Source organism: Marmota flaviventris, chromosome 1 (assembly GCF_047511675.1).
Source record: "Marmota flaviventris isolate mMarFla1 chromosome 1, mMarFla1.hap1, whole genome shotgun sequence".
Lineage (NCBI taxonomy): Eukaryota > Metazoa > Chordata > Mammalia > Rodentia > Sciuridae > Marmota > Marmota flaviventris.
The window spans coordinates 206,980,021-206,992,618 of record NC_092498.1 but is presented as its reverse complement, the minus strand read 5'-3'; the positions used below and the strand labels follow the sequence as shown (position 1 = coordinate 206,992,618).

General features: G+C 52.7%; 2 protein-coding genes across 3 annotated transcripts; both read right to left on the bottom strand.

Moving 5' to 3' along the window:
- Positions 1 to 195: 195 nt before the first annotated feature.
- On the bottom strand, positions 196 to 6,204 carry Cib3 (calcium and integrin binding family member 3). 2 transcript variants are annotated; one of them, XM_027932574.2, is made up of 6 exons: positions 6,154 to 6,204; positions 5,912 to 5,946; positions 4,179 to 4,290; positions 2,799 to 2,946; positions 1,644 to 1,839; positions 196 to 233 (listed from the first exon to the last, which is right to left on the bottom strand). In XM_027932574.2, the coding sequence occupies exons 1-6, from the start codon at positions 6,202 to 6,204 to the stop codon at positions 212 to 214; spliced, it is 564 nt and encodes a 187-aa protein (XP_027788375.1). In that variant the 3' UTR covers positions 196 to 211. The 2 variants fall into 2 exon arrangements, with proteins under 2 accessions (XP_027788375.1, XP_027788376.1); XM_027932575.2 differs by lacking the exons at positions 4,179 to 4,290; positions 5,912 to 5,946.
- A 3,874-nt stretch (positions 6,205 to 10,078) lies between these two features.
- Positions 10,079 to 10,661, bottom strand: LOC139705185 (transmembrane protein 230-like). The gene is made up of 2 exons (XM_071609715.1): positions 10,565 to 10,661; positions 10,079 to 10,485 (listed from the first exon to the last, which is right to left on the bottom strand). Exons 1-2 carry the CDS (start codon positions 10,659 to 10,661, stop codon positions 10,220 to 10,222), a joined length of 363 nt encoding a protein of 120 aa, XP_071465816.1. The 3' UTR covers positions 10,079 to 10,219.
- Positions 10,662 to 12,598: the final 1,937 nt, after the last annotated feature.

The window sequence follows — 12,598 nt, the reverse complement described above, 5'->3', positions numbered from 1 at the left end:
GAGGGCGAGCCACACCCAAGATCACCCAGCAAAGGGTAGAGACAAGATTCCAAGCCTGTCCCTCCCGCCTGCCAGGCTGAAGATGGAAAGTGTGTCCCCCAGCAAGGGTGACTCAGTGCCTCATGTTTATTTCCAGTGACCGGGGAGGCCAGAGTCCACAGTGGGGTGGGGGCTCCCCTGCCCTCCTTGGCCGATCCTCTGGGCGGTGCTCTCAGATGCGGATATGGAAGGTGCTGTGTGCAGAGAGAAAAGGAGTCAGTGCCTCAGGGACAAGGCCGCCCCACCCCCGAGTGCCTGAGGCAGGCAGGGAACACGGGGAGAAGGACCCTCTCAAGCAATTTTTTTCTTGTCCTGGGGATCGAGCCACCCAGGGGCACCTTACCCCTGAGCTGCACCCTCGGTCCTTTTTTACGTAGTTTTAGGTGGACACGGTGCCTTTATTTTATTTGTTTTCTGTGGTGCTAAGGATGGAACCCAGTGCCTCACACGTGCTAGGCAAGTGCTCTGCCACTGAGCCACAACCCCAGCCCTTGATCCTTTTTATCTATTTATTTTTTTATCTGGTCTTTTTTATTTTTATTTTGAGACAGGGTCGCGCTAAGTTGCTGAGGCTGGCCTCCAACTTGTGATCCTTCTGCCTCGGCCTCCAGAATTGCCGGGTTCACCGGCTGCACCACTGTGCTCTGCTGTTGGACTAGGGTTTACATCCCAGCTCCACCCCAGACTTGCCAGGGACTCAGTGTAGCCCTCTGTAAAATGGGGTTAAAGGCTGTTCCTCAGTGGGACTAGAGTGAGGTTGACCGGGCTGAGGGTGCGGGGGCCCAGAGCCCAGCCAGTGAGTTCTCCCAGTTTTCATTTTTTGGTCTCTGTTTGTCAGGAGACCCGTCCTGCTGGGTCAGGTAGAGGAGGCCTTTTTGAGCACTGAAGGACATCATGGATGATAATGGCAAGAACAGCAGGACAGCAGGTCTTACTGATCACCTACTGTGTGCCAGACACCACCCTAAATTCTCCCTAGATGTTAACACAGGGCCCACAGCCTTATTCTGCAAAGAACAAATAATTGATATTTGTGCAGCAAATCAACTGCACAAAAGCACTCATGGGCCATATGTCCATGCACGGGCATGGCTGTGTGCCAAGAAAACCTTCTTTGTGGCCACAGAATTCTGAATTTCCTACCATTTTCCCTGTCATGGAATGTCATCACTGGAAAATGTAAAAAAAAAAAACAAAAAACCTTAGCTCACAGAAAGTACACAAACAGGGTGGACGTTGGTCAGCCCTGTGGGGACTCACTCAGCCTTCGTGTCAGCCCCGTGGCTGGGGCTCTGAGTCTCCTTGCAGGCTGCCAAGTCCAGTTGCACAGTCTGTTCACTGCAAAACTATTCAGATAATGCAGACCCAAGTCCAGCTGTGTGGCACTTGACCAAAGAGCCACATCCACCCACCAGAGGTGCCTGTGGGGTTCCTAATGGTCCCCATTGTACAGATGCAAGGACTGAGACCAGGGAAATTGAGAAAGTTTCCCAAGGTCACAAATGAATCCACAGAGGAATCTGGAAAACGGAGTATGTGAACGGTCTCCGTAAGGGCCCCTTGTGCGCATGGAAGTGGGCAGAGTGGGGTGCCAGGGACATCACCTGAGGAAATCAGGAGCCCGCAGAATCATGTTCTGGAAGTCTTCCAGGGACAGCCGCCCGTCGTGGTCCCCGTCAGCTTCATCCAGCACCTTCTCGCACACCATGCTCACCTCCTCCGCGCTCAGCTCCCCCCGCGTCAGCTTGGTCACCGTCTGCTCCAGGTCCCATGCACAGATGTAGTCATCGTTGTTAAAGTCTGTGGTGCAGACGGTGGGGAGTGTGGGATGGGACCCAGGGGAGAGGAAGCTGGGCTACCTGTCAGCACATCTGTCCCCGGTGTTACAGGAAGGAAACCCAGGCACCGGGAGACCACCCGGACCCTCAGGCTGGGATCTGGGTCGTGCTTTGGAGTTGGGCTGGGGCTGCTGGGAGTTCATTCATTCATTCAACAAATACCGTGTGCACTGTGTGCCAGACTCCATGATAACATTCTCCTTTATTTACTCACTGAACAAGAATTGAGTGCCTACTATGTGCCAGGCACATCTGAATCAATGAAAAATAACTATTTTTCATTGATTCATCCCCAAAGTACATATTGAGGGCCTACTGTGTGTCAGGCACCGTGATAACTTTTATTTTATTCACTCAACCAGTATTTAGTGAACACCTACTACGTGTTGGGCACTAGGATACCTGTTTTTCATTCATTCACTCAGGAGCATTTACTGAGTGCCAACTAGGTGTCGGGCTCTGAAATACCTGCTTTACTTTCATTCAGTGATTCATCTCAACAAATATGTACTGAACAGCTAGTGTGTGCCAGGCACAGGAGACAGATGGTGCCCTAAACAGACATTGTCACCACCCCTGGGTATCCCTGGAGAGCAAACAAGAAGCAAACAGACGAATGAATGAGAGCCAGCGTTGCCTGGTGTAGGGTGACACAAAAAGATCGTGGAACTGGGAGCCAGGGGCAGGACCTGCTTTTCACCCACCTAGACCTGGAGGGTAAGAAAGGGCCAGGGGAGGGTGTTGCAGGCGGAGGTCACGGCTGGGGCAAGGGCCTGGGACAGCTCAGAGTGCGCAAGGGGAAGGGCTGGGGGTTCTGGGCGGGCGCCGGGCAGGGCCAGGAGGAGGCCTTGAAGACCTGGGGGCACCGCGGTGACGGGGTCCCATCGGGTTGGCTGTCCCCACCCGAGGTCGCGCACGCACCGTAGATTTTAAAAGCGTAGTAGGCCTTGAGGTCGCGCGGAGCCATCTCGCTCATCACGGAGAACATGTCCAGGAAGTCGTCCAAGGTCATGTGGCCATCCCCGGCCTCGGAGAAGACCTGGGCGATCCTCTGGCGGAAGGGGTTGTCCTGGCACAGGAAGGACACGGAGGCCACCTCCTGAGCGGGACCTCGGAGGGTCCACGTGGTGCAACCCTCTGCACCTGCCTCCTGTGCCCTCTGCTCCCTTCCTGTGTCCCTGGACAGCACCTCAGGCAAGTCCACTCCGCCCCTGTGCTGTGGACTCCCTTCCCGCTCCAGGGGAAGCCACGTGGTCCGGGGAAGGCCAATCAGAGATTTCTGTTCCTCCTACAGCCTTGATTGGCTCCGGCATGAGCATGTGACTCAACCTAGCCAATCAGAGGCCAGAGATTTCTGTTCCTCCTACAGCCTTGATTGGCTCTGGCATGGGCATGTGACTCAACCTAGCCAATCAGAGGCTGCCCTGGAATATTTGTTTTGAAAAATTGGGCGAGGGACTTGCTTTCTGCAGCTGGCAAGGGTTCCTTCCGCTATCTTGAGGAGAGGCCGCCTGGGACTGAGCCTCTTCCTGAGAGGAGGAGGGGTGGAGGGGGATTTCCGAGCTTGTCATCAGAGGTCCTGCTTCTAGCCAGACCTGATGCTAGCCTTTTTCTGCCGATCCACTTCATTCCGTTCCCCTCAGGCGGTGACTGTCACTGCTTGCAGTGAAACAGTCTCCTGTCTGCCGTTTCTGTACCCAGAGTCCCCAGATTGAAAATGTTCAGAAAATGTGTCTGAACCAAACCTGTGCCAATTTTCTTTCTCCTGCCATTTCCTCCTAAGTGGCACAGTGTACAACTGAGTGCGTGGGTGTCCCGTCATCTAGAGAGGATTCCGAGGTGCAGAGGGCACCGCAGTGGGTTCTATGCAAAAACTGCGCCACTTTGAAGGATTTGAGCATCTGAAGATTGAGATTCCCCAGGGCGTGGCCTGGAACTAGATTCCCCAGTGGATACCAAGGGGGCGGCTGCAGCCCTTACCCACAGCCAGCCATGCTCTCTCAGGTTCCCTTCAAAAGCAGAACCCATGTGTCAAACACCAGCCAAGAAGACCTAGCAGCTCCGGTGACGGAACCTCCACTCCCCCAGCTCTCACTGGCCCTTCCCCTGTGTCAGCTCGTCGCCTGCTCTACAGCTCTCCAATGCTTTTACGTTGCAGCTGTGTGACATGAACAAGTTCTCTGACCTCTCTAAGCCTCGGTTTTTCTATCTGTAAAATGGAGGTGCTTGTAGCCTCGCTGGTAGGTGTGCAACAGGAGATGCCGCTACTGGATTTCCCCTTCCTGCCCGACCCAGGCATACCTTCAGCTCTGGCATGCTGCCAATGAGCTCGTAGGGCACCTTCACATCTGGGCAGCTGGTATAGTCCAGGGGCACGAGCTGGGGGGCCAGGTCCTGGTAGCGATAGAAGAGCCTGGGGTGGGGAGGAAAAGTCAGGAAAGACTGGAGCCAGGAGGGAGGGGTGACCTGTCCCTCCTGTCTCACACCTGCAGCAGTTCACCCCACCCAGAAGGGAGGTGGGGTCCCTACGATCCCTCAGTCCTGAGGATCCCTCAGTCCTGAGTCTGACCCTTACGCAGAGCTGGCCTCAGGCACCTCGACCCCCAACCTCTGGACAAGGCCAAGATGATGAGAAAGCCCAAGGCTGGGGAAGACTAGAAACAGGAAAGCAAGCTAGAGAGAAGGAAGGACTTACTGGAAGAGGGGCCTTTGGTGTAGGGCTTAGATGTATGCATAGGAGTTTGCCAGGAAGACAGATTTAGGAAAAGGGAGGTGCTGATGGCTGATCATTTCACAACAAGCCTCCGGAGACTCCTTGGTTAAGCTCTGCATTTCTGGACATGGTTGCATTGTTGGCAAGACCCTGCCTCTACTGACCCCTTCCCCGGGTTCTCACAGTTTCCCTCTCTTCATGATGGGGCAGGGCTGAGGCGACAGAGAGTACTCCGATCTTTTGAAAGGATAGATGAAAGGCATTTTGCAAAGCCCTGAATGCCACCACCACTGCCCAGGCCATAAAGCCAGCTCTCTGCTCCGCCAGCCACCCTCACCTGGTGACACCATACCTTCCTTGGTGCGTGTGAGTGGCAGCCTTGCAGAGACCACCTTTGATGACCCTGAGGTCCCCAAGCTGTTAGGGACTCTCTCTGAGGAGGCCAGGAACCCCTGGGCTGCATGACGGCCAGCAACTTGACACAGGCACCCGGAAATTCAGTCCCCAAGGCCAGCTCCCGGCAGGTGCCCTTAGGCAACATCCTGAGTTTGGGTCTCTGGGTCCCCCTCCCACTCTGAGCCTCCGTTGTTCCGTGGGACACTTTAGAAGGTTGGGACAGAGCCCTGCCGCCTTCAAACTCCTTGGGGCCCTGCACATCTGCCCTGGGCCTGAGATCAGCCCAGCCCCGTCTGAACCTCAGTTTCCCCAGCAGTAACCTGATCGTGATGGCCAAGGTGACCCCGCAAGCAGTCCTCACTCAGACAATGCGGCTCACTGGTGAGGAGTGTGCCCATTAATAATGGATGCCCCGTGCCCACACAGCTGGGGCGTTGGCCATGATCGCTCTGCAGCTGAACCGCAGCCAGCTTGGGTTTCACAGCTCCAAGTTCATGGGCCGGGGCCCCCGGACAATGGCCCCACAGACTGAGTGATGACGTGGGCCACTCATCTGTAAGCCCCGGGTCACCTCCACACACCCTCACTTTGCCACCACCAACTCCAAGGTGGCTCTGGATTCTGCCCCTGGTCTTCCAGCCTCCAGTCCCAGCCTCCACACACTGGCCTCCCGGGGAGATGACTCCACATAGGACCCGCCCCTCCCTGCTCACACCCTCCAGGGCTCCCTGCCACCTTTGGGACAAAACCCAAACTCATTAGCAGAGAGACTGTGACAAATGACAGGATGTGACTCCCCAGCTTCCCGCCTGGTCCTCCATCCTCCGACCATGACCGAACCTCCCCCCACATCGGCGACACTGGTGGACCGAGGGCATCCGACGGCAGTGGATGGCGGTCTCCCCGCACTTCCTGCAGCACTGACCTCATGATCTCCTTCCTGGTGAAGAAGGTGCAGTCCTGCGGAGAGAGGGGTCGGCTCGACCAGACCCTGCCCCTGGGGCCTCCTTCCCCCGCCCCCTAGGGCCACCCCAAAGCCACACCGATGGCCGATGCCATCCAGAGCTTTGCCAGGAGCCTTGCTGACTGCAGCCCAGATGCAGGGGAGCTGCGCCATCCCCAGGCCAGGAAACCAAGCCATGGCCCCCGGGCCCGCTGGTCTCCCACCTGGTAGGCTTCCAGCTGCTCGTGGGTGAAGATGGTCTGTTTGTTGCCCATATGGCGAGACGGAAGGACGGACTCCAGGACAGACTCCCCAGGGCCACGCGGGTCACCAGACTGCTGCACGCCTGTGTCCAGGCAAATCTTCCTGCCCTGGCTGTCACCTGCCCACCCGCCCCATCACCCCCAGCCTGTGAGACTCAAGTTACAGCCAAGCTCTCTGGGCAACCACCCACGCATCCTCGGGCAAGAGGTCACAGAGCAGCCCTCCATGTCCGCCACCACTGGGGGTGGCCAGGGGTCTAGGGCACCATCCGGAACCAGGCAAGGGGGTAGGAAGGCTGTGGGCACACCCAGCTCAAATCCCAGCTTCTGCTCACTCGCTGTGTAGCCTTGGGTAAGTCGCCTGACTTCTCTGCGCAGAAATAGAAATAGAAATTATGTTAGTACCTCCATCGTTGGGTCACAGTGTGGATTTAAATAGATGATTGATGGCTGGGTATAAGCCAGTTCTTCCAGGCACTGGGAATATAATGGTGAACAAGCTAGATGAGGTTCTGAGGTGTGCACCAGGATGATGATGATGATGATGAGTTGTGTTATGACTTGAAGAAAGTGATCCAAGGTCAAAGCTTGAGAAGCAGTGGGTTAAATCACACCAGATTGAGTTCTCTGTTGTTGGACTTGTCTAATGGGCACCGTGCACCTGCAGGGAGAAGATGCAGTGTAACAGCTGCTGACCTGAGTGGGACCCCCGAGGAGCTGGGGTGGAGCTCAGTGGCAGAGCCCTGGCCTGGCAGGTGCACAACCCTGGTTTCCATCCCAGCACTGCAAAATAAATACATGAGCAGGGTCCTCCTGGGCAGAGAATCTGAGGGTCTCAGGTCCCTGGTGGGCCCTCCATCCCCTTCTCCCTCTGGGCCCCACCTGTCTTTCCACTTGCCCCTCCTGCTCAGTGTTTGGCTGTGCCACTCTCCAAGTCCCCGGGAACACTCTTGGGTCTTCCCTCTCCCTGTCCTCCCTGGACCATCGCAAGTCCTCCCAGCAGGCTTCCCCGCCCCAACCTCACCAGCTCTTTCCTACCCAACTCTGCACAGTCATGTGTAAACTATGGCTCTGATCAAGCTTTAAAGACCTTCCAAGGGCACCTTCAAAATAAAAACAAAAAACCGACAATACCAAACGTTGATGAGGATGTGGAGCAACTGGAACTCTCATACACTGTGGCTGCTGAGGCTTTAGAAAATGGGCTGGCAGGTTGTTTCTTTTTTCCTTTCTTCTTCTTCTTTTTTAATAGAGTTCAGCATATTTACACATGACTATGCAATAACATTCCTGGGTAGTTACCTAGGGAATGTGAAAACCTATGATCAACCAAGAGTGAACCTTAATGAAAACTATGGACTTTGGGGGATGATGACATATCAATGTAGGTTCATCAATTATAACAGACGTACAATACTTTCTTGCAAAGGGGATGTTGATAATGGGAGTCTATGTAGGTGTAGGAAAAGGGAACATATGGGACATCTCCGTACATTCTACTCAATCTTGCTATGAATTAAAATTGCTCTTTTAAAAAATCTAATAAAATATTTTGGAAATTTTGTCCACACAAAAACATGTAATACCCACAGAATGGGAGAAAATATTTTCAAATCATAAATCTGATGAGGGACTAGTATTCCTAATACATAAAGAACTCCTACAACTCAACAATAAAAAGACATGCATAACCCAAGTAAAAAAAATTATGTATACTCAGCAAAATGATCCAGACCTAAATGGTCACATATTGTATGATTTCATTTATATGAAATGTCCAGAATCTGTTTTCTGTTCTCATGGGGTTAGGGGAGTGAAGGAATTTTAAGGGGGGGGGGGCAGGTGATAGAACTGTTCTCTATCTTTATTGTAGTGTTGGATATGTTAAAAGTTTAGGCAAATTAACTTCATCACAATTACCTGAGCAAAGAATGGTGGGCGAATCAGCCCTCAGAACCAAAAGAGGTTCAGAGAGCTCCACCCAGCCACTTGGGCAGAAACAGCTTGATAGGGTAGGACTGGGCATTTGCCTTATTTGGGCATTGCTTATTGGTTGGAAATTTGTGATTGGTGGAAGCTTGGCTGCTATGATTGGTTGAGACTCAGCTCTTTGTTACAAGCACATACTCTTTTTTTAGGTTGTGGTTTGTTTACATACTAAGTTAGGTTGCAGTTGGCTAGGTAGGGACTCAAGATACAGAAGCTGCATTAGGCCAAATTTAATTGGACAAGAATATACTGCCTGTATTTTTTTTGACAAAACTTATAGAATTACTCCAAAAGGGGTGATTTTTTTTGCATGTAAATAAATCACATATTTATAAATATTTTTAAATGAAGACAATAACAAAACAAGACCTCCTTACTCCTGTCACCTTGTGATTGAAGTCCACATTGCTTGCCTCATCAGACACTTGGTGATCTGGTTCTGTGCCCCCAGGACTGACAATTAATTATCAATTAGTATGAGCTCTCTCTGTGTACCAGAGCTGTCCCAGGTCTTGCTGATACATCCTTGAGCAAAGCCACCCATCAGCTGTCATGGAGCTCACATTCTGGAGCGTCGTAAGTACATAGCTAGTCAGGAGTGCTAAATTCCAAAATGAAATAACAAGGCTGGAAGGGAGAGGAAGGTGGGCCACATGGATTGGGAGAGGAAAATTCCTCCGATGGGTGGCATTTGAGTAATGACCTGAAGGAAGTAAAGGAACAGGTTACATGGGAAGACAGTTTCTGGCAGTGGGCACAGCTCGTGCAAATGCCCTGTGGTTGTAGCAAGCTTGACCTACTGAGGACTAGGAAGGCAGCCCCTGCTTCCTGGAGGCTCTGGGAAGCTAGTGTCCATGTCTACAATGACCAGAGGCTGCTTCTAAGACATCCTATCTTCAATGATGGTGTCTTAGTCCATTTTCTGTTGTAATAGCAGAATACCAGAGACTGGATCATTTATATTCTTTAAAAAGAGGTTTATTTCAGCTCTGGAGCATGGAGCTGGCATCTGCTCGGCTTCTGGCAAAGACCTTGTGCTCCTCAGCAACTTAGTGAGACCCTGTCTGAAAATAAAAAGAGCTGAGGCTGTGGCTCAGCCGTTCAGTTCTCCTGGGTTCAATCCTCAGTGCTTTAAAAGGAAAGTGGGGGGGGGGGAAGAGAAAGAAAAGAAAAAGAAACAAAGACAGCCACAGGGCTTGGGTGAATCTCAGGGGGTTATGCTGAGTAAGAAAAGCCCATCCCAAAAGGAATCATTCACATTCTTAAAACCAGACAGGTCAAGAAGAGACAGGATGCTGGTTGCCAACCCGCCCCAGGCGGGGGATCTGGCTGTGATGGACTTTCTGTACCTGGTGGCCAGTGCAGTCAGCGTCCTGGTTGTGACACTCTGCAACATGCTACCTCTGGAGGAAACCAGCACGTTCCATCTATTTTCTTTTTTTCCTCTGGTGACTCATTTTCCTTGATGTGAACTTTATTAACTCATCAACATGAGATTTAGTCAATCTAAGCCCAAAGTCGATTCATTTGCCTTTATTTCTCTCTTTTTAATTTTTTTTTTTTAAGAAATGCTCAATATGGGGCTGGGGATGTGGCTCAAGCGGTAGCGCGCTCGCCTGGCATGCGGGCGGCCCGGGTTTGATCCTCAGCACCACATACAAACAAAGATGTTGTGTCTGCCGAAAACTAAAAAATAAATATTAAAAAAAAAAAAGAAATGCTCAATATAAAGAGGGTGGGAATGGTAACACTTTCCACTACAGGATAATCTCCTGTTTTCCCAATTAGCATTGCTATTCTTCCATGATACATGTGGAAAAACTTGTTGAGTTTTGCCACGGCCAGATGAAAAACAGCATTTCCTAATTAGCTAATTAAGCTCAATGAATATTTTTGGGATGGAACCATAAACTCTGGCCATTGTTTTGTCAAACATCTGCAAACTGCATAATTCCTCAGCCCTTAGCCATAGTTTCTGTTCAATATCTTAAAGCTGAGTTTAGTTCCACTGTGATTTGTCTCAGGGCTGAAGTGAGTGTTAGTCATCAAAGTCTGGAATGTCATCATAGGAGTAACCCCGGTAGCCTTTAGACGCATAGTAGGCGATGTGCAGATGGTAAAATCCTGGCAGGAACACCAGAATGCCAATAATCAGGACAGGAACAGCCAGGTCTGCTCCCCCTTTGCTAATGTAGCCTGACAGCAGGAGGGAGCCTATGATAATGAGAAAGGCGCCAATCAAAAACAGCACGGTGGCAAGTGCAATGGCCTTATAAGGGATCTTAGGAGGGCTTTTCTTAAACTTTAATAAATTGGATCTCATGACCTCAGGAAAGAATGAAGATTCCCACAATCTGCTGGCTTCAGCAGTTAGTTTCTCCCTGAAGGTCAATGTAGCCATCATCTGTGCTGGAGAGCCTTGAGTATTTTACTTTACTACTGGGGATTCCAGTCGCCAGATTAGTACAAGACGGCATCATAACACACAGCTACAGTCCGAGCACCGCGCTAAGACTGGAGCTAAAGAGGAACTCGCCCACGGCTACCAGCCGAGGCGTCCCAGGCCTCACGGCACAGCCAACCTAACCGCCGACCTAGCAAGTACCCTTGCCTTTATTTCTCAATGAAAGTCCCACTCAGGTCAGCAGCTTTACACTGCATCTTCTCCCTGCAGGTGCACGGTGCCCATTAGACAAGTCCAACAACAGAGAACTCAATCTAGTGTGATTTAACCCACTGCTTCTCAAACTACCCTTTGGAGAAAAGGTAGTTTATGGGAGTCCTTCCTCCTCCCTCACCCCTCCTCCTCCCTCCCTCCCTCCTCCTCCCTCCCTCCTACTCCCCCGCCCTCCTACTCCTCCTTCCCCCCTCCTCCTCCTTCACCCCTCCGCCTCCCTTCCTCCTCTTCCTCCCTTCCTCCTCTTCCTCCTCCCTCCTCTTCCTCCTCCCCCTCCCCCTCCCTCCCCTCCCTCCTCCTCCCCCTCCCCCTCCCTCCCCTCCCTCCTCCTTCCTCCCTCCTCCCCCTCCTCTTCCTCCTCCCCTCCTCTTCCTCCTCCCTCCCTCCCCCTCCCTCCCTCTTCCTCCTCTTCTTCCCTCCTCCTCCCTCCTCCTCCCTCCTCCTTCTCCTCCTCCTCCTCCTCCCTCCTCCTCCTCCTCCCGGACAGTCCCTTGTCTTTTGAACATTATCCTTTTATCAACATTCTTTCTTCACTGCAGCGAATTTCAATTTCATTATATCCGTATTAACAAAAAAAGCCATAAAGAAATTTCAGATCCCACCAGAGCCGATGCCTGAGCGTCTTAGATGGTCACAGACCAGGGGTGGGGCGGGGGGGACAAGTGCAAAACTAAAACGTCTTTACAAAATCAAGCCCTGTCCCTGAGCTCAAGTTCGGGCCGGGGCCGGGGCTGGGGTGAGGCCGGCGGCACCTGAGCCCGGGGCTGGGTGGGCGAGGAGGGGAGCGCCCGGCAGCTCCCATCCGTCCAGTTTAGGGCGGGAAGCTGAACGCGGCGACAGTGGCTTCGGGCCAGGGGCCAGCTCCAAGGCCTCCACGGCCGGGCTGCTGGGTTGGAGTCTGTCACAGACGGTGCCACCCGTGAGGGCGCCTCCTGGGCGAGGGGGCAGCGCCGGGTCCAGGCCGCCCATCGCGGCGCCGGGGTCGGGCGGCGGCTGCCCCCTGCAGGCGGGACGGGGAACGGCGGCCACCGCGCCCTCCTTGTCCTCTGTCCTGGTGCGGATTTGGGGACACATAGTTGCTGCTTCCCTCTCCTCCAACCTCTGCTCCTTCCACCCCCCACCCACGAAAAAAGAAAAGAAAAAACCCTCCAGAGCATAACGTTTAAGGATTCTTTAGCTGTGCATGGACACAGTGTCTTTACTTGTTTATTTCCACGAGGTGCTGAGGCTGGAACCCAGGGCCTCCCACGTGCAGGCGACCGCTTGTCCAGGGCATGATTTTGACAACGCTCAGAAGTAAAAGGCACGGGTCTGGTGGCCTAGCGCGAGGGAGGACCTCAGAGGTCACACAAACGCAGGGACCTTAGACCAGCAGGGCTCCCGCTGTGGCTCAAGCCACTCAAGTCAGCCCAGAGGTGGGGGCGCGGGGGCATCGCGGATGGGGACTGTTGTGTGGAGAAGAATCTAAGGGAATTACTCCTCACTTTCGGAGGCAGCGGGAAGGGGGGTCCCCACTTTTTTGTCCTTGCTGTTGTTTCCCCTCCCTTTCTTCGTCCTTCCTTTCGATTCTGCAATGCGTGGTTTCCTTACCTGGGAGTGTGGGGGGGTGTTTTAAGGTCAGCAGAACACGGTGGGAGAATTTTAATTTCTTCCCTCTTTCCCTCTGTATTAAAAATCCAGTGATTGATTTTTAAAGAACCTAACACATGAAAGCAGTCACAAAATATTCTGATAGGAGAA

Coding starts and splice junctions, on each gene's coding strand:
- LOC139705185 (XM_071609715.1), bottom strand. CDS start 10,661: ATGATGCCGTCTTGTACTAATCTGGCGACTGGAATCCCCAGTAGTAAA. Junction 10,486..10,564: donor TGATGGCTACATTGACCTTC/AGGGAGAAACTA, acceptor CCAATTTATTAA/AGTTTAAGAAAAGCCCTCCT.
- Cib3 (XM_027932574.2), bottom strand. CDS start 6,204: ATGGGCAACAAACAGACCATCTTCACCCACGAGCAGCTGGAAGCCTAC. Junction 4,291..5,911: donor ACCAGGAAGGAGATCATGAG/GTCAGTGCTGCA, acceptor TCCCCACCCCAG/GCTCTTCTATCGCTACCAGG. Junction 1,840..2,798: donor CTACGCTTTTAAAATCTACG/GTGCGTGCGCGA, acceptor TCTGCACCACAG/ACTTTAACAACGATGACTAC.